Raw genomic sequence first — 21,476 nt, 5'->3', positions numbered from 1 at the left:
TCTTGGTCCTCTCGGGCGAAGGCAACACCCATCATGGGAATCCCTAAGAGGATATGTTCGACTTCCCTCTCAGGAAGTCGTTTTCAGATCTCATGGTGGACCGTTTTGGAGGGCACGACTCCACATGACCAGAATATGGCAGCAGTCTAGATGATGACAATCCGCAGATCGGGAGCAAGCGTGTGCAATGATCTGTGGGGCGGGCTTTGGTTGAAGCGATTCTGAATGTTGACAAAGCCTGGTGAGCTCGAGCTAGATTCCTGACATGGATTTGGTGAGCAGCCTGAGTCAGCTGCAGGAGGCCAATCAGATGTGGTTGGAAATAGACCACGACGGTGAAGGAATGCTGTTGTGCTGAAGATGAACAAGGTACCTGGACTGACGCGCGTGCGAGATGGAGATTTGACTTTGCCAGTCTATTTATCTATCATCTGTCTAGGGCCGAGAGACGTAGGCTAATTAATGGTGATTCTCGATCGCTGGGGGCAAGCTCTCATTCTAAGCAGAAGTTGCTCTCTTACAGAGTTACTTTTGTGGTGAGGCAGGCCCAAAAAAGCCAAAACTTGAGCAGTGGGAGGTTAGTGAATGGTTCACACCGCCCACCGAAAATATCCAAGACCAACTGGAGGAATACAATTGCGGTCAGGTCGAAGCTGGAATATGATCCTGAGAGGAAGTTTGTTGTTGAGAGGTCGTTGGGTTCGTGATCATGAATGGGTCGAGGCTCTTAGTAATAACTGCCAGCGAGATTGGCGGCTCTAAGTAAGTAAGATCAGGAGCCAACGAGGTGGAGAGGTACCCAACTTTAGGTACCTACTTCAGGGAGGTGCCCTTCTCTTCCGTAGACCGTCAGGAAAACGTGAAACGGTATTTGTAATGTCAGTTATACTGGACCGTTACAATACACGAATTGCACAACTTGAAACCTGGCTGTAATAATGGCTGGACACGGCTAACTTGATTTAGAAGTATGCTGCGAATTGTGCACATTCCTTCCATGGCTGGTTGTCGGAGCGCTTCTCCTGTGGTTACTCACCTTTGACCCACTACAATAACAAGTATGTATTAAAGATTCTGACTGTGCAGGCTGACTTTTCAAACTTGATTTTGGACCACACACAAATCGAAATTTGAGTCAAGATGCCAATAGTCTCTGGAGATCTGTGCGCTGCTCATCTCCTGATATTGCAATGCTGTACTGGAAACATGTGAGAAGTCGAGCTTTGGCTCTTGGCAATTCTTTGCCCAGCGCCGCTCTGAGGGGGGAGCGTCTTGATTGTCGAATTTGTCGTATTCGGCGAGGAGCCACGGCCCAGCAAGCTCAGTGGAGTGTTTGTAGATCGGGGTTTACTTAGAACAGCAATGGATGCGAGACGTAACGGCGACGCTTATTCTTTGAAGCGGGGAAAAGGTGCTGCAGTCGCCTCGAATTGGTAGTTCTACCGAATACGTAGTGAACTTCTTGACACGAGCGAACAAAACCCTGAAAAGAAGGCCTTGGGCATCAGCCTCGTTTAGTTTCCCTGAGGGATGCAGGCACGTATGCGTATGCGAAGGGAAACTTGGTGGAGCTGACTGCCCCTCATATGAGCGACCTTCAACACGACTATACGCGCACCAAGTGTCTTTGTAGTCTACGCTAGACATGATGATTTGAATTGAGTGGAGGTACCTACCTATCTATCGTCGTTGAAACCTAAAGGATACGAGGCTTCCCCCACGAGTAAACGACCGCACCCTTGGCTTCGTGTCAAAGGTGCCCGGGCCCAATTACCAAGCAATTCTGACCCTGGGATTGACTAAATTTGGAGATGATGATTCCACCACAGGCGATGGTGGCCTAGCACGTCCTGGAACGTTTCTCATTGATGAACCAACACGAAGGATTCTGCAGAATTGGATTTTTAGCAACGAGGATACGATCTTGAACAGCTTCTGCCGCTCCAAGTCTTTGGTTGGTCCTGCCGCCCTGCTCCCCTCAGGCCAACCATGAGACTTTGGACCGCCTGAAGCCTGCGTCAGCAGTTGCCTGAAGAAGGAGACCTTAGAAGAAGGGCAAGAGAAATTCCGAATTTGAGATTCGGAAGTGGAACATTAATGACTCCGGCATGGGGATGCGGTGCCCTGAGATAGTATACGTACCTAGGTAATTCTGGTTAAGAACTACCACCTTGGTAGGGAGGTAGCTAGACTTTGGTATGCCTAGTGTGCGTAAAATACCTTCGGTACCAGACATTTCAGGTATCCAGTCATCCCCATCTACGATCGTAAATGTGCAAATACGCGGAACCCGGGGTGAGATACCTTGGACGCTCCCTAATCTGTGGTGACGTTCACCAACCGTGGAGTGACAAGAAAGACAAGTCATTACATGTAGCATCAAGGCTCAATGTATGGAAATGTTCGAGGAGAACTCATCCTCTGAGTCAGATACTCAAGAGATCTACGGAGTATAGAGAAAGTCAACACCATAAATTTGGGGATAATTGCATAACTTGTGCACATGGATGGTGATAGTTTGATGTCACGTGGAGATGATGTCCACACCCCGTCCTCTCGGCCCACATGGTGGACCTTTACAACACATATAGCACGCCGACGGATAGGCGACGGCAACCCCTTAAGAAAACCCAACCCAACCCCCGGCGAGAAGTTCGGTCGAAGTAAAGTCAAATTGAGCAAACAAAAATGTGTCGAACTTGTGGAGTGGACCAGGGCATATCTCTGTGACTACGGAGTAAATTTGTGATTGCAAATAAGGGGAATGTGACCATCTTGGATATGTTCCGAGGGACGGCCGATCACAATCATGCGCTCGTGCCCCCCCGGAATTAAGAGCGGCCTTTCGGTCGATATGAGTACTAATAAGAATCAAGACTAAAATTGACTCCCACGACTCCTAGAAATCCTAGTGCTCCTGTCGCCCGCGTCAGACGGGAGACGCTGATCGAGGCCGGAATTATCAGATCGATCGACATGACACGCTGTGGGTGATACAGTTGGTGATATGGCTCGGCGCTGGGTAGGGGCCGAGGACATGGGTTTTTGTCCGCCGTTGCCATCGGTGGGGCCGGGACAGAAGGCCTCACGAGGCATTTATTTTTCATCAATACATATCATTATTCTCTTGATGTGCGGCACCTCCCTCTCGGGGATGGCTTCCAGGACCCTGCCGAGTCACAAGACTTTCTAGAAACTTGCTGTGTGGGTCTAGTCGTGACTGGTAGCCTTTGATCCTCATTGTGTCAACGACTGATGACTCTAGTCAGAAAATTGGAAATCCAATTCCGCTCGCTCCAAGGGCTCGAATTTTCGGGTGTGATATCCCGCAGTCGGCGTAGGAAACTATTAAACGAGCATGATTTCGAAGATAATCAAATGCAATTCAGAGCCTCGGCTGAGCAATTCACTTGACATGGTTTGGATCAACGTCATGTCATCGTGTTACACCTGTGCCTCCGCCATACTTCAGGCCAGGGCTGACAGGCTATGTAGATTCTACGGATCCTGCATAGTTACGCCTGGAGATAAAAGCGCGTGACTCGGAGATGCACGACATGCGTCGATGTCGCCGAAGCGAGTCGACAAACGAGAGTACCCTCCCTTCCAGAGTTGCCCGAAAGGTCCCCGCGCGGCTAGGCTTTCCATGCCTTGTAGACAGTTCGTGCACCCCATGTCGCGCCTTTCTTGAGGACGACCTGATTCCTCCACTCGGGGACATTGACCGCATTGATGAAACGACTGGGCTCGATGCAGAAACCGGCTCGTGGTCCACGAGCTGGCGTTTCCGCGTCCGCTTTGGCGTTGATGTGCTCGCCCGTGTAGAACTGGAACGCTGGCTCGGTGCTGAAAAAGTCAATGTGCAAAGCCGTGCCAGCATGCGAGAACCCGGCCAGTTTCCGGAGTGGGCCCTTTCTTGTATCAAGCGGAATGTTGGATGTGTCTGTGTCAACGACAAAAGCGTGATCAAAGACAGGGCTAATCTCTCCCAACTTGATGGCCGTGTCTGCCTCAACACCGGGAAAGTCCTCGATGGTACCGGTAGGAATCAGGCCCTCGTCCACCACGGCCAAGTACTTGGACGTAGATAATCGGACTTCTGTGCCATTGATGGTAGGTCCATTGGCAATGTTGAAGTAGCTGTGGTTGGTCACATTGATGACAGTCTCGTCGGCGTCATCACCGACTAACTGAACCTCATACTCTGTCTCGAGCACAAACTTGGAAACCCCGTCCTCTGCCTCGATCGACGCCGTGTACCACACCTTGAGCTCGACCGTGCCTGGGTAGCCCTCTTCACCATCAGGCGAGACATAGGTGAACAAGACGGCTTCCTTGCCATTGCGATTTTCTGGTTTTGGCCCGGAGAATTTCTTCTTTCCCCAGCCTTCAAGTCCTCCATGTAGGTGGTTTGGTCGATTGTTTGCAGCTAATTTGTAGGATTTGCCGTTCAGCAAGTCGATTTGGGCATCCTTTGTTCGATTTGCCACTCGCCCAATTGTCTCTCCAAAAAAGGGGGCATCCACGTAGGGTTCGACGCTGGGGTAGCCAAGGACAATATTGTGCCCGGCGATGTTCAGTTCTTGGATGATGGCGCCGGTGGGCAGGAACTTGACGCTAGAGTCTTCTGATGTCATGGTGATAACACGGTTCCACGTAGAAAGGTGGTGGTTGATCGAGGGATAAGAATGCAGACGTCTAGAAGTTGTCGAGGATCGAGTTGTCGCGGATTGCTATTGTCAAGAGTCGTGGGCAATGTTTTCATGGTATTGGAACTTGGAGTTCTTGATGCTGTTGACCACCGGAGAGATTTACCCGGATCATCTTGGAAACAGTCTTATTACAGGCTGAATTCTGGGGTCTAGAATTCAAGGACGTTGAAGACCTCCACAGCAATATTCTCTACATGTCGCGAGGCTTGGATCTTTGCAGCTATGCTAGGAATCTAGGCCGAGTTAAATGGCATGTATCTCAACGAACGCCTTTGACACATCACCAGAGACTGGGAGCCATAGAGCCACAGAGCCGCAGAGCCGCAGAGCCGCCCAGATACTCTTCCTTCAGGTTAGTTGGTTAGGGTTGATAAGGCGCGCAGGGGCCAAGATGCCTTAGATAAGCAAGCCAAGGCACCCAGAATGGGGTATTTATTAGGGGTCCTTAGGCGCTGGCACTGCCCAACCTGCTACCCCTACTTGTCTAAGGTAGTAAATAAGTTTAGGTACCTACCTAGGTAATCTGCAAGTGCCCGCAAGTGTCCTTTGGGGGCCTGTGCCTGTACAACCCAACTTCGACTTCATCAATATCGTCAGCGTAATGCTCTCATCAATGTGCTACAATCTTTTGTGCCTACTCATAGAACAACATCAGGTTAGAGATGTCGTCGTACATGACGTCGTGAACCAGGAGACCTGCAGTCCACGAGATTAATAAACACCGACGTGATGTTCGAACCGGCGAACGTTGTCCCGGTCAAGTCATGTTGTGAAGCTCGCGTCTTCGATGGACCGATGAGCGAACCTATCAAGTAGTTACCAAGGTACTTAGCAGTTGAATATCGAGGTCGGTGCTCGAGTACTTCGGCAAGGGTGGCGTGGTTGTCCCGCAACTTTGACAACTTTGTTTCTTGCCTTGCCGGAAGCAGAAGTCTCCGACTCCGTTCGAGGATGCTATGTGCGCCCTCTATGGAGCAATACATGATCTTTGAGCGCATTTTCGCACCTTCGCAAACCTTACGTTACCGAGTTTCTAGCCTTTTTTCGTACATTGTAGTTGTCGATATGCATGTCGTTGCTAAACACTGTCGTCCACAATGACATCAGCTTCAAAACCATCTGGAACGGCGAGTCTGCAACAGATTCGATCTACCAGCTAGTTGACGCAGATGCAAAGTTCACCAAGGTGTTGGCTGTAGGCACTACGGAGTACTGAGCCCACGATAGACTCCACAACTATCATGCCTCAAAAAGCTTGAACCAATTGTAAACCCTTTGAGGTATTGCCTCATGTGGCATGATGGAGAAACCTAAGGTGAATGCTTGGCCAAGGGCCTCCCAAAATTGGGATGCTAGACTTGATCGATGTGATTTAGTCAAATCGTGTTTGCACTCCCACGCCCCCCTGCGGGATGCTGCTGGGCCTTACTGGTTCTGGGATGAGAGGTGGCAGGGTTTGGCCTGCGCTCGGAATGAGCGCCACGTCAAACCTTGGTCGAACCCAAGCTATCAGAGTTTAACGATGGATGACAAAGAAGAGCATGAGATAGCCGTCGAGCCATTATTGTCGGTGCCTGGCTTGTGCACCCTCACATCCCACCCCGCCCTACGAAAGGACAATCGTCCTCTGTACCTTGCAACGAGAATGAATCGAGAAAGCATAATGAGGCCACCCATTCTCTTGCTTGTCAGAACGTCATCAATGACCATTTTGCGACACAATCCCGGTATTAGTCGATGCCCAAATAATGCTGAGTCAGAATGTGGCTGGATACAGGTTTGCCATTGCATGCTCAGACGAGATGCGAGGCCAGAACATCATTATTGCATTACTTGTGTGACCAGGCAGAGACTGCCCGGTACAGACCTTTGCGGACACTATAGACAAGTCCACTGCAGACGCCTTGGCCCAGGTATGCCAGCCTTGCTTCCAAACACGTAATCCCTCCTGAAGCACATGTGGTAAAAGTAGGCCGACCTCGTAATCAGATGGTGTTCGACCAGGCCCTGGGAAACAGTCCCCAAGGCAACACAAATCATCAAATTGACGTAAACCGACCACCATGGTCTGTCAAAAACAGACTCCAACCTGTCCGTTGAAGTACTCCGTGGCCTTGTCCCAAGGTCTTTCTTCCCTCCCTGTGGAGAATATCGTCCGGCCCATGCAGACGCTCGCTTTTCATGCATACAAAATCATTCATAAAACCATGTACCCAAGTCATAACCCGTACAGTCAAATCATGCCATCGCCGAAGGGTTGAAGTAGCGGTGGAAATCTTCTTGGGCCGACCAGTCCTTGATGGTCAAACAAGGGTTGATGGCGGTGGGCACAATCTGGTCTTGAAACACGGCTTGTGGAAACGACGAAAGATCCATCGAGGAATCCATCACCGAGGGTTCGAATTTCAGAGGAGCGTCGTACTGGGTGGAAAAGTCCATGGCCTCGTCAAAGTCAGTCATGGGTGTGTTCCAGCTGAGATTCGAGTGGTTGATAGCGACGTTGGGATAGTTCTGGGACTTGAGGGAGACGGTTCGGGCGTTGGGAGGAAAGGGGCTGTGGTTGGGAGGTGTGGGAGGGTATTGGCTGATTGGGAAAGGATTGCTGAAGTTGGGTCTTTGGGCAACAGGCTCGTAGATGGGCGAAGGCGCGCTGCTGTCGGACAGGGAATGTGAGTCGTGCGAGGGAGCGCGCTGCATATATCCAGCACCGTCGGCGATGAGTCGTTGTTGCAACAGATCCAGATCCTCTTCAAATGTGTCATTTGTGGTATGGCCATCTTGTTTTAGAGCCCCTAGTCTCTCTAGAATGTCATGTGTCAATGGCTGTCCTGAGCCAGACTCTTTGAGGGCACTGCCGGTCCAGCCTTGACCTTTCTGCAGACGTCGGTACAGCTCCTGGAGACCGGTGACTAGCTGGGCTTGCTGGCTTTCGAGCATTTCCACGTAGCTGTATTGTGTCAGACGACAAGTGTCCAAGACTCTATGGTCGCCGCACCACTCACCCTTTGGGATAGACTTTGTCGTGCGACTTTTTCCTCTCACCAAACACACAAATGGCGTTATCTGCTTTACACCGACTGCACGGGCTAGCACCGTCGCACTGCCACTTGGTTAGACTCGAGTCGCCGCATCTGTCGTCAATATGAGGCCTACCTTTGACTTCTTCAAACGACACCGATCACAAGCTTTGCATACTCTCTTGCGAATGCCACCGTCAAGCGGCGACGAAGGTTCTGTGGGAGGGGTCATGATGGTGGCGCCCATATGTAGTTATGGAGGGCAAGAACGATGGAGTTGGGAAAATGGCAGTTGCGAGTGGCAGTCAGGCGTGGTTCCTTGTAGCCAGGCACCAGGCACCAGGCAGCAGAATAGTGGACAATTATAACAACAATTATAACAACAAGGTTGGATGGTATACCATTAGGCCTGAGATGTAGTGAAGTATTCACACACGGGTCAAGGCCAGTCGACAGGAATAGGTCAGCTTATTTTGAAGCAAAGACAAGAGTAAAGGGACAATACACGCTCGGGGACCAGTGGTTACGAGGGGACGAGGCCTTATATCAGTGGCACAAGCTTGGGTTAGTAAGAAAGCAGCATGATGGTCAGTGATAGTGGAGCCCGACTGAGAGCATGAGGCCGAGTTGGTAGGGATCTCTGAGAACAGTCGAACATTACCAGAGACCAGGGCGGGAAAAGTTTGATGCATCGTACTCGCGTAGGTACAAAAGAGGATGGATGCACTGACCAGGGTGGATTGATGAGTATGCGTACCTAGCCTTAGGCCGTAGTGACCTAGTGACCTAGTGACCTCCGACTAGTGACCTACGTAGCACTTGGTTAGAATCTGAAGCCCGAGGACCCCTCGGGCGTCAAGGCCCTCGACCGCTCGGCGGAAGCATGAGACGAGGCCCGTCGCCGCAATTATTGCACAGGGTCACAAAAAGCACAGAGCATACGGAGTAGTGCCATCGTGCCAGTGTGCGAGTGTGCGAGTGCCAGGTGCCAGGTGCCAGTGGCCAAGAATGGCAAGGGGGCTGATGACATGATGAGTGTTGATGACATGGCCGTAAAGATGGGCCCAGGGCCCCGCGCGCCTCGCGAGTCGCAACCTTGAACCCTGGTGTGCCTGGGCCTCACCTCACAGCGTCACACACACATACTCTGTACACTGGGGATTACAATTTGACGATTACAGATTACGGAATCCGGCAATTGTCAAAACCTTGGTAACCGGCACAGGGCCACCTACGCCTTTGTCATGACCTTATTCATGGAGATTGTGATCGGAACCTGGGACATTATTTCACCACCTCAACCAAGAGCGGCCCTAACGAGCATCCGCCCCGGACGAGCCCTCGGTCTCTCGGCACCATGACTGCGATGTTCTGGGCTCTGGGCTTTGGCTGGCACTATTACCCACTACCAGAAACTATGGACCGTTTATGCCCAAGTCGCAGGTGTCGAGCACACTGTTCACACTGTTTTAAATCCCTGGCTTTCACTTTGATGGCCAAATAATCAATTCTATCGCAATGAATGGCTCAGCCGGGTATCGGGGTCCCATGTCATGAAAATAGCGAGTTAAGGGTAATGGCCAAATGATTACCAGCCCTAGTTTGATGCGACTGGGCTTGAGCCTGCGTAACATCCAACCTCCAAAGGCGTCTTGGGTACATTACCTCATTCCCGGGGATAAGGTAGGTAGGCGATCCCTACGAGCAGCCAAAAATATCAAGTCGCATTCTCGGGCATGGATGTAGACCCTGATCCCACCGTCCCTTGCGCTGTCTAGTACACGAATAACCCGGTCGAAGGCATCGAGTCGAATTCCTAGGTATCTTTACCTGAAGTGATGATGCTGATACCATCTACCGTACGGCTCCACCACCAAGGTGGCAATGACTTGGGCCCCTTGGGCCTAGCTTATGCATCTTTATGCATATCTTGGCAGTAATCCATCATTATTACACCCCAGAAAAGCGTATCAAGGATCTCAATGACGCTTTGTCATTTCATCATAAAACAAATTCCTCAAGAAACGAAGGATTCTAACAGGAGCGTGCTTAATGGTAACTAGGTACCTAATTGGAAAGTGCCAAGTTGCGGCGCCCTACAGTTTTGCTTAGAGCCCGGAGGCCTCCCCCATCCTATGGGCCCTGAGGCTACGGCATACAGTACCTAGAGGTAAGTGGTACAGGCTACATTCCCTTTTGGCAAGTCCTTTGTCAAGCTTCCCTAAGGGAAGGTAGAGCCTGTAACATCTTCGGGGACCATTCGGCGTCGTCCGTGGATAAATCTTATCGTCATCCAAACCATCATCGGCAAAACAATAATTGAGATCTGATCAATAATCTAATGCAGCTCTTCAGCCAGCTGCCGAGTCCACCATTTTGATACCGTTCGCCTATTCGGGATCTCCCAGAGCGAGTACTGTTGCACATGACCGACAGTGCCTTTCATCCTACCTCTCATTTCGTCCTCGACGGTAAATCCCCGAATCATGGTCGGCTTACCAACCGGCGGAGGACTTCTCCCGCTAGAAGCAACGCTCAAACTTCCTGCATAATCCATTTTCAATACCCAGGGCCTCAACCATGAATCTTTTCGGCCGATCGTTCTCCGCCAGATCGCCTAACCACCACCTGCGTCATCCTCTGCATGACAATCTGAATTGTACTCCTACTCGGCCCTAGTGCCACTCCCAGCTCCCAGCTCCCAGCTCCCAGCTCCTGGCTCCTGGCTCCTGGCTCTTGACAGATCGTGCCTGAGCCATGGTGTCTGCAACCGATTGAGGAAAATGCAGAGGTCTGTTTATAGCAGGTGCTCTCGAGCAAGCGATGGCGTCACGATTGCCCTATCAATACGTGTCGTTCCGTCGTCAATGCAGTGTCACGTTGCATCAGACGCCTTGAATCAACACCAACCTGATGAATCTGGTCTGCCGCACAGTATTGACATCACTTTCCATTCTCACGCAAGAACACATAGCGATGCAGTCTTCATTGCTTCCAACGCACCTTCCTTGCATTTACCCTGTTTGTGCGACACGTAATCCTCCCTTCACCACGGCCTGTCATTCAATCGATGTCGACAATTCATCATGATACTGAAAATATCCACTGATGACAACCTCGAGTGTTTACTGTGAACGTTCGGAGTCCACGTCAACTTCGCTTTCAACCAAAGATTGCCGAGACATGTGCGAGTGTTGATGAGTGTTGATCAGCTTTCTTTCGCCCCAGGTTTAAAGCTTCCTCTCCCAACGGGTCTGCATAGCCCAGACCCTGTTTCCCAGGCCTCCAGCCACTCTGATGGCTAGTTAGGCAGGAATATAGTATCGCCAAGAAGATAACAAAGGGGCCGGCAATATCTTCATACGCGGGTGTTGACTTATCTGGATGCTGCCAGCGTGCTCTAGCCTCGTGATGGGTAACAGTGATAGAACTACAAGGTATCCTCGTAATCTGAAACAGGTCGCCATAAGCTTGGGGCTGACAGAAGCCGGGCTTTGTGAGCCTCTGGAATTTGACTGACACCAGAAACTTCAAAGTTGGGGGTAAAATATTGGTGGGTGCTGATCCTGATCACGCCCCTACATACCAGACCTCGACGCCCACAATGTCAAACTTTCGGCCCTCTTCACTCAAGGGTTCGTTCCCAAATGTCGGACATGATTCACTGATTCCATGGTCAAGATCGTCGTCTAACCAGAGCCCGTAGTGACCATCCCCACCGCCAACAGACAGATAAGTCGCTTGGCAATAGATGAGGAAATCGTTGATGCCACTGTATGGGAATGCCTTGAATCTGATTCGATCTGGTGTGCTAATGCCTGGCACTTCGGCCGTGGGCTGTAGCCGCGACGAGAGATCCTTGACTTTGCTCGAAGGGGAGGTGGGTGAAGATGCCGAGGAGCTGCGTCGCTCCGCTCGAATCGTTGTGACTCGCTGCAAATGCGTGGTGTCGGCACTTGGTGGAGGTGGCAGTCCAGCTAGTTCCAAGAGGTCCTCAGAAACTCCAGTTGCCCCATCCTTGAACTGTGCAGAGAAATCACGGATTGTGGGCAGAATGCTGGCTCGCCATAAGAAGCATTCGCCTGTGCCAAAGTAGTGTAGCCCAGGCTTAGGAACATCCGAAAGGTATGCGCCAAACACTGATCCGTTTTCAGCAGCGTTCGATCCATCGCGAACAATAAGAATGTAGCCCGAGCGTTGTGAGAGAACGGATGCATTGGCGCAGTGCTCATAAAGCGTGGCCAACGATGAGCCATGAATCTCTAATGAATATGCCAACTTCCAGTGGTCTAGCAATTGTAATCTTGGGGGAAGAAGTAACCGAATCTCCTCGGCGAGAGATCGTGTCAGGAGGAGGGCATCTGCCGCCCGGGGGGTGAGGTTGTGTCTCAATTCGAGAGGTGTGAGGGGAGGAGGTTGGAATGGGGACTGCGTCCGGAGAGGCGGAGTGTAGAAGCCTGACCGGGACGACACAGTAGGAGCATCGAGGAGTTTGCCAACGGGGTTATCGGGTGGCTCGGTCATGCGTCTGTAGAGACTGGAAACGACATGTTTGACGGGGTAGGCCAAGTATGCCGCAGAGTTAGGATTATACGGGTTGTCTGCAAGAGTTGGGCCTTTCGCAGGTAATGGTTTGGGAGACCCTCGCGAGGGGGGATCAGGCCTAGATTCCGTCATGGTTAGTGCACATGTCCCTGGAGGATAAATAATTGCAAGAGGCTTTGGAGGGCGTGTCTGCGCTCAAGAATCTTGTGGGTGGAGTGAGCGAAGAAGAACAGGCAGTCGGCGGATGTCAGGATGTCAGTGTCTATTATGGGTTTCAGCCTTGTCGCGTGACGAGGCTGCACTAGCGGGCCCTTAGTAAGGCATGTGACGAGCTACTCGCCTTATCGGCCATCCTCAACGGATCCGGCCAATTATCACACTTTATTTTTCCAATCTAGTCACTAGTGACCAAAGTCTATTTTGAAGGCCAAACTGTCGCTAAGTTGCGTCATTGCGACTTGTTGATCAAGCCTTGCTGTAGCCTTCTTCTATCTGGTTTTCTTCGACTAAACATACAAACATCCACAAAAACCTCCCCCATTGACGCTTCCCGAGTGACCACCACGATCATCCGCTGCCCAACCCGACGGCCTTCTGCCTGTCGACTCACTCTTACCCTCTGATGAACGTCACGACGCCTCGACACAAGTAACAACACTAGACTCCTCTTCCCTCATTTGTTTCCTTCACCCCGCCACCATGTTTATGATCAAGAATGGTAAGCGTTGCAACATCTTTGCATTACTCTCAGTTTATTCGATGATATCCAGCTAACAAAACGCTCTCTAGTCAGCAAATATCTCTTTGGTGATTCATCCAAGCAGGTCATCACCGAGATCCCCCAGGGTCAACTCTACATCGTCCGCCCACTTTCCCCAAAAGGTTACTCCGAACTTATCTACAAAGATGCAATTGCCACAATCCGGAGGACTGGTCAAGAGTTTCACTACCAACTAGTCATTCAACGTGCCTATGAAGAAGGCGAAGACGAACTTGCAGAAGACGATGATGAGCAAGGAGTTGATGGCTTGGACAAGGACGAAAAAACATTTCTTCTTGACGAAAGCCTCCACTTTAGGTCGGGAGAGAGAGAGGGTGGCGAATCTGTGCTTGCATGGCGCGACTTGAGTGGTGATCCTGGCGACCTTTACGAATTTGTCTGCGACCCTTCCGTTCCCGGCGACAAGATTCAAACTTTCGTTATAGGTGCGGTTGACGCTCAATTCGAACGCAAGTACCGCAAGTCCGCCCACACTGCCACCGAGGCTCAACTTGAAGCTTTCAAATTCGACTCCGATGACAGTATTCCTCTCGCCAGCTCTGTCCCAGACCTTTCGGAGTCTAAGCCAAGTTCGAAAGAGACTGCCGAGCGCATGGCAAAAGATGTCAAGTCTCCAAAAAAGACACATGATACTTCGCATCACGCTGCCTCTTCAGCACCTACGGAAGCCCCACAATCGCGCGCTGCCCCTCAAGCGGTGTCTGAGGTCTTGACAAGACAATCCGGAGAGCTGCACTTGTTCGACTTCGCCAGTGGGTCATTCATAATGCAAGCACCTTCCGTGACAGCGGTCGTGAGCGATCTAGGCAACTGGAAGTATTGGTTACAAATTACCAGTTCTGATGGTAGAGAGTGGCTCGGGCAGGAAATCGTTGCAGACATCAATCCCGTCTTCAACTTTGAGTACTTGTCAGCCATCTTCAATCACTATACTGAAGACGGGTCTGCATACTCCTGGCTTCTACGGTTCCGCGACCAGGCTACACTCGAAGAATTCCAAGAAGGTATCATGCAAGCCTTGTGGGAACAGCTAAACGAAACCAAATGGGCAAAGGTGAAGGACCAAGACCGGGACTATGTGATCGAAGCCTTCAATGACCTGACCATGGATGACGCACCTCAAGTCGAAGAAGAGGACGAGGAGGAAGACGAGGAAGACGAAGCCCAGTCTCAAGGCGGCCAACAAAGTGAGCACTATGATTCTGATGAATCTGAAGACGATGTTGAATTGGGCAACGGCGACGGCAACGTCAACTCTCAGCTTGCTGTTGGTACCAAACATGACCGATCATTCGTCGTTCGCGGGTCCAAAATCGGGGTCTTTAAGCACAATCCGAATAGGCATCTCGAGTTTACGACAAACATCTCCAAGATCGAAACACCCAAAGGACGTGCACTCAAGCCTGGCAAAGTCATGCTTCATGCCGAAGATCAAAACATGATTCTCCAAGATGACGCGAACCCCAATTCATTGTTCCATATGGATCTTGAATATGGTAAAGTCGTGGATGAATGGAAAGTCGACGATGACATTCCCATCACCAACTTTGTACCAAATTCCAAGTTCTCGCAGCAGACGGCCGAACAGGTGTTCCTTGGTCACTCTAAGAATGCCATGTTCCGTATCGATCCTCGCGTGACGGGGAACAAATTGGTGAGGGACAATCTCAAGCAGTATGCATCTAACAATGGATTCTCCGCCGCTGCCACCACCGACAAAGGCTACATTGCAATGGCTTCCAACAAGGGAGACGTTAGACTATTCGACAAGCTTGGCTTGAATGCGAAAACTCATCTTCCCGCCCTGGGCGAAGCCATTATTGGACTGGATGTCAGTGCCGACGGACGCTGGATTCTGGCTACCTGTCGCACATACCTCCTCCTTGTTGATGCTCTACAGCAAGATGGCAAAAATGAGGGCAAACTCGGGTTTGAAAAGGCATTTGCGAAAGACAGTAAGCCGCGCCCACGTCGATTGGGTCTGACCCCCAGTCATGTCGCTCAATTCCAACACGAGACGGGAGTACCGTTATCATTTACCCCAGCCAGATTCAACGCCGGGCCAGACACGCAAGAGACAAGCATCATCACATCGACAGGTCCATTCCTCGTGACCTGGAATCTTAAGAAGGTGCTTGGTGGCAACAAAGATCCTTACCATATTAAACGTTACAGCGCCGAAGTCATGGCAGACAATTTCGAGTTTGGTTCTGACAAGAACGTGATTTTGGCACTGCCCAACGAAGTGGACATGGTTAGTCGGAAGAGCTTCAAGAAACCAACGCGGGAGAGCATCGCCGGCCCTGCTATAAGACTGAGCGGAGGTGCTCTCGCTACACCTAGGCGGGGGACTAGACAGTCACATCTTCGAGAGGAGATTGTGAATAGTCCATACTAAGCCCGGAAGGGCTTCGAGGCTACGACTTAGGTGTTGTTGCCCGATGGCGAATCTTGTTTCATTGACCGAGTGCATCATGCAGAGGCGTTCAGTCTACAGTACAGGAAATGATCTATTATGAACGTGGAAGGCGACACTGCTCACCGTTTGCTTGTGTCGAAGAATGATACCCCTGATTGGATGAATTGGTCAAAGGATCACGCTAAGGGAGACGAGAATACGGACTGCCTGCAACACTGGTACAGCACTGAATTTTGATTGTCTTCTTTGATACCATGATTTTGTCTTTGTACGCGTATGGCTGGGATCGATTCTTGACTTGTCAGTTGATGGCGCCTTATCTGGACTGGGCGGTCCATTACGGCACACGCACCAATGTCCATATAAGGTGATAGGTAGATTTTTAGATAGTCAATACCAATGGCCATTCCTACCAAACTATATTGATATTCGTCGCATGATCTCAAATGGTTATGAGGCTGCTTCTCTGATTTTGTAGTCCGCCGTCATTTCCAACTAGACTTGCCGAGTCGTTACGCTGTCTGGCCAGTGCGGACATTCGAGCGGTCGACAGCGTGGATAGTTGGTGCTAAGGGCTAGTCAGGCTTGTGGGCGAAAGAATCAGCGTTTCCTTGAGATCATGATTGATGCCCAACCAGACCAGCGGTACAGTCCTCGGCGTGGTCATATAGAAGCCAGAGTCCCTTTTGTGGCTCAATCCCTCGCGACACTAGCCATGGTGAGCCGGCTGCAGGTCGATGGGTTCGAAAGTTCTTCCTATCATCGGACGTGCATGTCGCGAGGACGTCGGCAGCTTAGAGGTGTGGTCACCGACCAAAGACATTGAGGGGGCGCGACCAGGACAGCACTGGTTCAATCCTGTGGATGCAAACTTTGCTCTGCAGCGTCTTGTTCCTGACTTGTTGCGTCCTTCTCACTCTCCTGCATGACTTTAGCACACTTGACCTTGACCTCGTCCACTCCTCGGACACCATCCCATTCGTTGACGATGTCGAGGACCTGGCGATACTCGGATTTGGCTTCTTCCAAACGGTCGTTCGCTACCAGGTCCGATAACCGCTCCGGGGCGGCCAACACCCATTTAACCGTCTCAATCTTGTTTTGTCTTGTCCGGAGGTCGCGGTGGTTTGAAGCTTCCTGATCATTAGACTCTTGCGCTGTAGCCGGGGCGAGGCTAGTAACTACCGAGACCAGAGCATCGATTTTGTCTTTCAATACCTGAACACCTTCCAGACCTGGCTTGGTCTGTTCGCTCTTCAAGCCCAGTCCCAGTCCCTTTGCCTGGTATCCGGATCCAATGCCAGTGGTGGATCCGCCTTTTCCAGCCCCATCACCAACACCGATGTGCATCCCCTTTTGCATTTCGGCAATAGTGCCCACGGCGGCGATCAATTTGCTGTAGTTATCATATACCAGGGCTTTCCGCTCGCCGTCCAGGTTGCGGATCTCACTGACCAGTGCCGACTCTGTGCGCAGGATGTCTCGTAGAGAAGCGGTTGTCAACAAGTCGGCGACAAAGTCCGAGGCGGAGAAGCTCGGGGCGTCTAATTGGGATGGGAGGGTAGTGTTGGAGATCTGGTCATTGGGCGACGGGAGAGGTCGGCCAGCCGAGTCCGAGGCTGTGGAACCAATGCTTGCGCTTCGAGTCAGAGTTTGAGTTCCTCCTGGTGTGCCTGCCCCGTTGGAGGACTGAGGTTGGGGTTTGGATTTCAGATTGTAGTAGTCTCTGAGAGCGGCGCGATTGCGGCGTTGGGGATTGCTCGCAGCCAGGCCATTGTTATTGTGAGCATTGCCGCCGCCGAGTGGTGTTGGGCCAGGTGAGGAAGAGCCTGTACGATGGGGAAGGTCAAAGGACGGGCGAACGGACGATGTGGGAGTTCCGCCTAGGCTCGGAGATTGAGGGATGGGAGGTGAGGTCAGGCGTGGAAGTCGGTGGTGGCTTGCGGGCGAGTCACTACGTGGTGAAGTGATGGTGGCCATTGTGGCGAGGAAGGGGGGAAATGATGAAGGGCGATTATTTGGTTATCTTATCGACGTTCATGATGAGGGACCAAGTCATCTAAGGAACGATGACTGACATGTAAGCAGTTATACAACAAGACCGCGTAAGAAGAATGAAAGTTGTAGGATTGAGTAGTAGATGGACTGAGATGGACGGCATGTCAGCCTTGTCAATTGGAGATTAACCAATTACGACACTTTGTCAACCTTCCTGGACTGGCTCAGCCTTGGTCAACATCATTTCTGATCTGAACACCTCCTTCTACAGAGCCTTCAAGTTCAAGGCACTATCTCTAGAATTGACTGGCTGACAGGGCTATTTTATTATAGGTTATAAATGATTTTGAGGGTACTAGGTATTTCACCGAGGTATCTTGGGTTTCATGCCAAGTCTTACAACAGTTTTCTCGAGAATATAAAAATAATCACATGTAGTCTTCATTACGAACCCTGTGGGACCAGACTGTGAGATTGACACAAGTAGAATATATTCTCATCGTCGACACCCTTACTCGATGTGAATACTAGTTTTGTCGAAACAATCTTTACATTTCAGTGTAAGTGTGTCACCTCGAGCGTATACAACAGAGCGAGCCATATAACCACGAGAATTCTCATGTCGATTATGCTATCATAAAACACTATCATGGCCCCGCAATGCAATTGTCATTCCAATTACGAGCTCAAGATCCAGTGCCCAGTGGAATCAATGACATTTACATCGCCATATTGCCTCCGCACCAAGAACGCTATCAACGCCCCTCAATCTATTTCCGTTGAATCCACGAAGCCTTCCCACCCGATACCTCGTATATGTTCGTGTGACGCATAAGCCAAAAGCACAGGAGGCGGAAGAAGAGTTCGGAGGGTCGAGCCGCCCCAGTGTCCTCCCACCTTGAACGAAATCCCGTTCTTTTGTCTGTTGCTGTACAGATCCCCCATGTGTATGTACAATAATGAAAACATCAGATCAAGTACAACTCATTGGAAAGCAAGTTGCGAATGTAATGTGAAAAAGTGTTGCCTGTTGCTCCGTGGCTTTTCTCCCACATCAGTCCAAATTGGCAAACAGACCATACATGGCGGACATGGCCCACGATGACGCAGCGACGTGATTGAAGCTGTCGTATCGAGAAACTTGACCGTATGTTAAGAAGGCGCGACGACTCGACAAATCTGTCGGTCAGCCAACCCATGTCCAAGGTTTAGATGCCGTCCGGAACAGTTTGTCCTTCATGAGCGTTGCATCGCAGCTTGCATCTGCGGTCCGCCAGGCATAGGCATTCCGTACGGGTTCACGTGCTGGGCCGGATAGCCGTTGGGATCTTGCATGCCGTTGAGGAACTGGCCTATACCCTGGGCATGTCCAACAGGGCAATCTTTGTGACCCATGAGAAGTGTGCGAAGATTTCGAATCTCATCGTGAAGCTGAGCAACCTGAGTATTGAGATTGTCGTTCTCTGCTGAATACATCTCGACCTTGGCCTGAAGATTCGCCAGCCACTGCTTCTTCCTCTGCCGGCATTTCAAAGCGGCAACCCTGTGAGCTGTTCAGTGACCTGCATCGGGGGTTTATAATGTATGTGATGTTGGACTTACCGATTTCGCTCGAGGAAATTTCTCCGCTTTTCTTCATCAGTCATCTTCTTGCCGTTGGCGCCGATGTTGTTCTCTTCGTCATCTTCTGCTTCACTGTCCTCGTCGTCCTCGTCATGAGGACCAAGAGCGGGATCGACATTTGCCGATCCTGAGTTGCCTTTGGCACGTTTATTACTGCCTTTTTGAGATGCCTCGGATTTCCTCGAATTCTTGGCCGGGGCTTCAGCTTTGACACCCTTCTTCCCACGTCCGCGAGGGTTGGCGCGGTTGCTGTCATCAAGGCTGTTGACGCTGTCTCCATCACCGCCAGATGTGTTGCCATTAGCCCGTTTTTGGTCTTGGCCAGCACGAGAAGGCTGAGAAGGGTTGGGGGCGGCGAATTGGTTATTCTGTCCACCCTTGGCGAGCATGAAAAGACCGTTGGCAGCGTCAGTAGCATCGTGTTGAGCGTCCATGTTGGTGTTATTAGAGGTGGGAGCTGGGTCTTGTGGATTGGAAGTGATACCAAATTGATTACTTTTATTCCTCGCGGCCGCATTCATTGCAGTGCGGTGAAACTCAAGTGTACCAGGTGTGGCGCCACCACTTGCGAGTGAGTTGAATAGTGCTTGGGAGTTAGGACTGGGGGCAGGGAACATAGACCCTCCACCGCCTGGAGTCAGACCAGTACGCAGTGAAGATTCGTTGGGCGTGGGGAATCCGCGACCAATGCTATCAAAATAGTCACCTTGTTGGGGACCAGTCAACATGGCAGGGCTCAAAGGCCCGGAGCGAAGTGAACTCTGCCAGTTGTAACCACCGCTCGAGGCGGCGCCAGGAATAGCGGGCGACGTCAGAGAAGCGACAGGTGGCAACAAATTCTTCCCAGGGGTTTCTGTCGAAGGCACTCCGAACGACTGTTCGAAGGGATTAAACTCTTGACCAATGGTGCCGGTATTGGTGTGTAGAGATGAAAAATAGTCAGGAGTCTCGGCCGCGTTTGTGGGCGCAGGGCGAGGTGGCGGAGCAAGAGGCTCGGTGACTTGAACGACAGGCTTAGAATCTTCGTCTAGCGAAGCGGCGGCTTTGGGGTCTACAATTGCGAGGGTCAGTCAGGGTATGGGAATTTTGGAGGTTGGTGGATGCATACCGGGTAACGACGACTTGGTTTGCGACGGTGAGGATTTGGCTGACGAGTCTGCATCTCAATGTATCAGTAATATTTCATGACATAAGTGATGCAAGGCATCGCGGTTGAAACGAGCATGCGCCAAGGTGATGATGGTGATGGTGATGGTGATGATGATGAAAGAGGGAGCGAATGCAGTGATTGGGATGAGTAAGGACTGAGATGAAAAATCAAACGCAAAGGGGCGACAGTGATGACTTACCTTGTTGATGCGAAAGAGATTTTTTATTGTCCATAGGCGACGATGTCCGCGAAGTAGGGCCAGCCCCAAGGTGTTGTTGTGATGGTTGTGATGCAACTGCGGCGCTCGCCATATTGACGGGATGTATGATGAAGCAACAAGTGGTGGTGTATGAACAACGTCAGCCGTTGCAGAAGTGACGTCGACAGAGCTGGGACGGCGCGAGCGCCTCATATACTCTGGTGCAGGTAGGGGCAGGGCAGGGGCCGGCAGACTTTGGCTTGGGCCAGTCGTGCCAGTTCTTGGGGGGAACGCGAGGTCGCAAGGTTTGGGGAGTCCAAGCGGGCGGGCGAAGTGGGCGACAAGCCAATTGTCCTGCGAATCAAGATGCGGTCAGCAAGGAAATCGGCAGTGGAATGGCGATCGCGAAATCAAGGAGCCAGTCAAAGCCGACACAAGTTCAATCGAGGTCGCCACTACATCCACCCACCACCCCCAAAATCGTTCAAGCTGGCCGGAAATTGTGGCCGGAAAGCCAAATCAGAACTTGAGTGAGCGAATGTCCTGTTGTCTGAACCGAAGCAGTAGTAGGCAGTCGTACGGGGGGGGGGGGGTTTCTCACCTACCTAAGGTACCTAGAGCTTACCTAGGGATATTGCCCAAGATTTTCGGGAGGAATCGTTTGTTTGCAAACACCCCGAGAGAAAGAATACTTTAATGTGAGTCAAACGCGTTAATGGCGGTACAGGCCCCTAGAAGGTTGCGATTAGAGGTCGAGGTAGGCGGACCACTGTACTTGGAGGCCAGACAAGGCCGATGATGCGCGTTCAGGACTGGGCAAGTCTCAGAGGATGATGACGTCTGTGGGTATTGCAGCCGTCGAAATGTCCCGAGTGCAGAATTTCAAACAGACAGTACGGAGTAGGGATGCTCAACTGTCAAAAGATTCAGCCAGTAGCCTAGATTTTTGGAGCAACGACAGGCCTGAGACTTTGTCTAGCACCTTGATTGAGTAACGGGGTTATGCTTTGTCTACACGAAGTATGTTTCAAT

At 51.1% G+C, this 21,476-nt stretch overlaps 7 protein-coding genes across 11 annotated transcripts; 1 reads left to right on the top strand and 6 right to left on the bottom strand.

The window, feature by feature from the left end:
- Positions 1-1,688: 1,688 nt before the first annotated feature.
- Positions 1,689-2,444, bottom strand: PV10_00102. 3 transcript variants are annotated; one of them, XM_016364134.1, is made up of 2 exons: positions 2,143-2,444; positions 1,689-2,006 (listed from the first exon to the last, which is right to left on the bottom strand). In XM_016364134.1, the coding sequence occupies exons 1-2, from the start codon at positions 2,378-2,380 to the stop codon at positions 1,771-1,773; spliced, it is 474 nt and encodes a 157-aa protein (XP_016227783.1). In that variant the 5' UTR covers positions 2,381-2,444; the 3' UTR covers positions 1,689-1,770. The 3 variants fall into 3 exon arrangements, with proteins under 3 accessions (XP_016227783.1, XP_016227785.1, XP_016227784.1); XM_016364136.1 differs by having other exon boundaries at positions 1,689-1,923; XM_016364135.1 differs by having other exon boundaries at positions 1,689-2,444.
- Positions 2,445-2,825: 381 nt separating this feature from the next.
- PV10_00101 (uncharacterized protein) lies at positions 2,826-5,192 on the bottom strand. The gene has a single exon (XM_016364133.1). The coding sequence runs from the start codon at positions 4,635-4,637 to the stop codon at positions 3,636-3,638; it is 1,002 nt and encodes a 333-aa protein (XP_016227782.1). The 5' UTR covers positions 4,638-5,192; the 3' UTR covers positions 2,826-3,635.
- Positions 5,193-5,501: 309 nt separating this feature from the next.
- Positions 5,502-8,372, bottom strand: PV10_00100. Of its 3 annotated transcripts, XM_016364130.1 has the most exons (3): positions 7,866-8,372; positions 7,715-7,812; positions 5,502-7,659 (listed from the first exon to the last, which is right to left on the bottom strand). In XM_016364130.1, exons 1-3 carry the CDS (start codon positions 7,974-7,976, stop codon positions 6,951-6,953), a joined length of 918 nt encoding a protein of 305 aa, XP_016227779.1. In that variant the 5' UTR covers positions 7,977-8,372; the 3' UTR covers positions 5,502-6,950. The 3 variants fall into 3 exon arrangements, with proteins under 3 accessions (XP_016227779.1, XP_016227781.1, XP_016227780.1); XM_016364132.1 differs by having other exon boundaries at positions 7,715-8,372; XM_016364131.1 differs by having other exon boundaries at positions 5,502-7,812.
- Positions 8,373-10,413: 2,041 nt separating this feature from the next.
- On the bottom strand, positions 10,414-12,491 carry PV10_00099 (uncharacterized protein). The gene has a single exon (XM_016364129.1). The coding sequence runs from the start codon at positions 12,404-12,406 to the stop codon at positions 11,300-11,302; it is 1,107 nt and encodes a 368-aa protein (XP_016227778.1). The 5' UTR covers positions 12,407-12,491; the 3' UTR covers positions 10,414-11,299.
- Positions 12,492-12,789: 298 nt separating this feature from the next.
- Positions 12,790-15,884, top strand: PV10_00098 (uncharacterized protein). Its single transcript, XM_016364128.1, has 2 exons — positions 12,790-12,992; positions 13,064-15,884. Exons 1-2 carry the CDS (start codon positions 12,974-12,976, stop codon positions 15,451-15,453), a joined length of 2,409 nt encoding a protein of 802 aa, XP_016227777.1. The 5' UTR covers positions 12,790-12,973; the 3' UTR covers positions 15,454-15,884.
- On the bottom strand, positions 15,729-17,594 carry PV10_00097 (uncharacterized protein). Its single transcript, XM_016364127.1, has one exon. It carries the CDS (start codon positions 17,452-17,454, stop codon positions 16,327-16,329), a length of 1,128 nt encoding a protein of 375 aa, XP_016227776.1. The 5' UTR covers positions 17,455-17,594; the 3' UTR covers positions 15,729-16,326.
- Positions 17,595-18,072: 478 nt separating this feature from the next.
- On the bottom strand, positions 18,073-21,032 carry PV10_00096 (uncharacterized protein). Its single transcript, XM_016364126.1, has 4 exons — positions 20,445-21,032; positions 20,204-20,251; positions 19,075-20,146; positions 18,073-19,015 (listed from the first exon to the last, which is right to left on the bottom strand). Exons 1-4 carry the CDS (start codon positions 20,554-20,556, stop codon positions 18,709-18,711), a joined length of 1,539 nt encoding a protein of 512 aa, XP_016227775.1. The 5' UTR covers positions 20,557-21,032; the 3' UTR covers positions 18,073-18,708.
- Positions 21,033-21,476: the final 444 nt, after the last annotated feature.

The sequence above is a fragment of the Exophiala mesophila genome (genome assembly GCF_000836275.1).
Source record: "Exophiala mesophila strain CBS 40295 unplaced genomic scaffold supercont1.1, whole genome shotgun sequence".
Taxonomy (NCBI): Eukaryota; Fungi; Ascomycota; class Eurotiomycetes; order Chaetothyriales; family Herpotrichiellaceae; genus Exophiala; species Exophiala mesophila.
The sequence above is the reverse complement of the archived record's forward strand: the minus strand, read 5'-3'. Positions and strand labels throughout refer to the sequence as shown.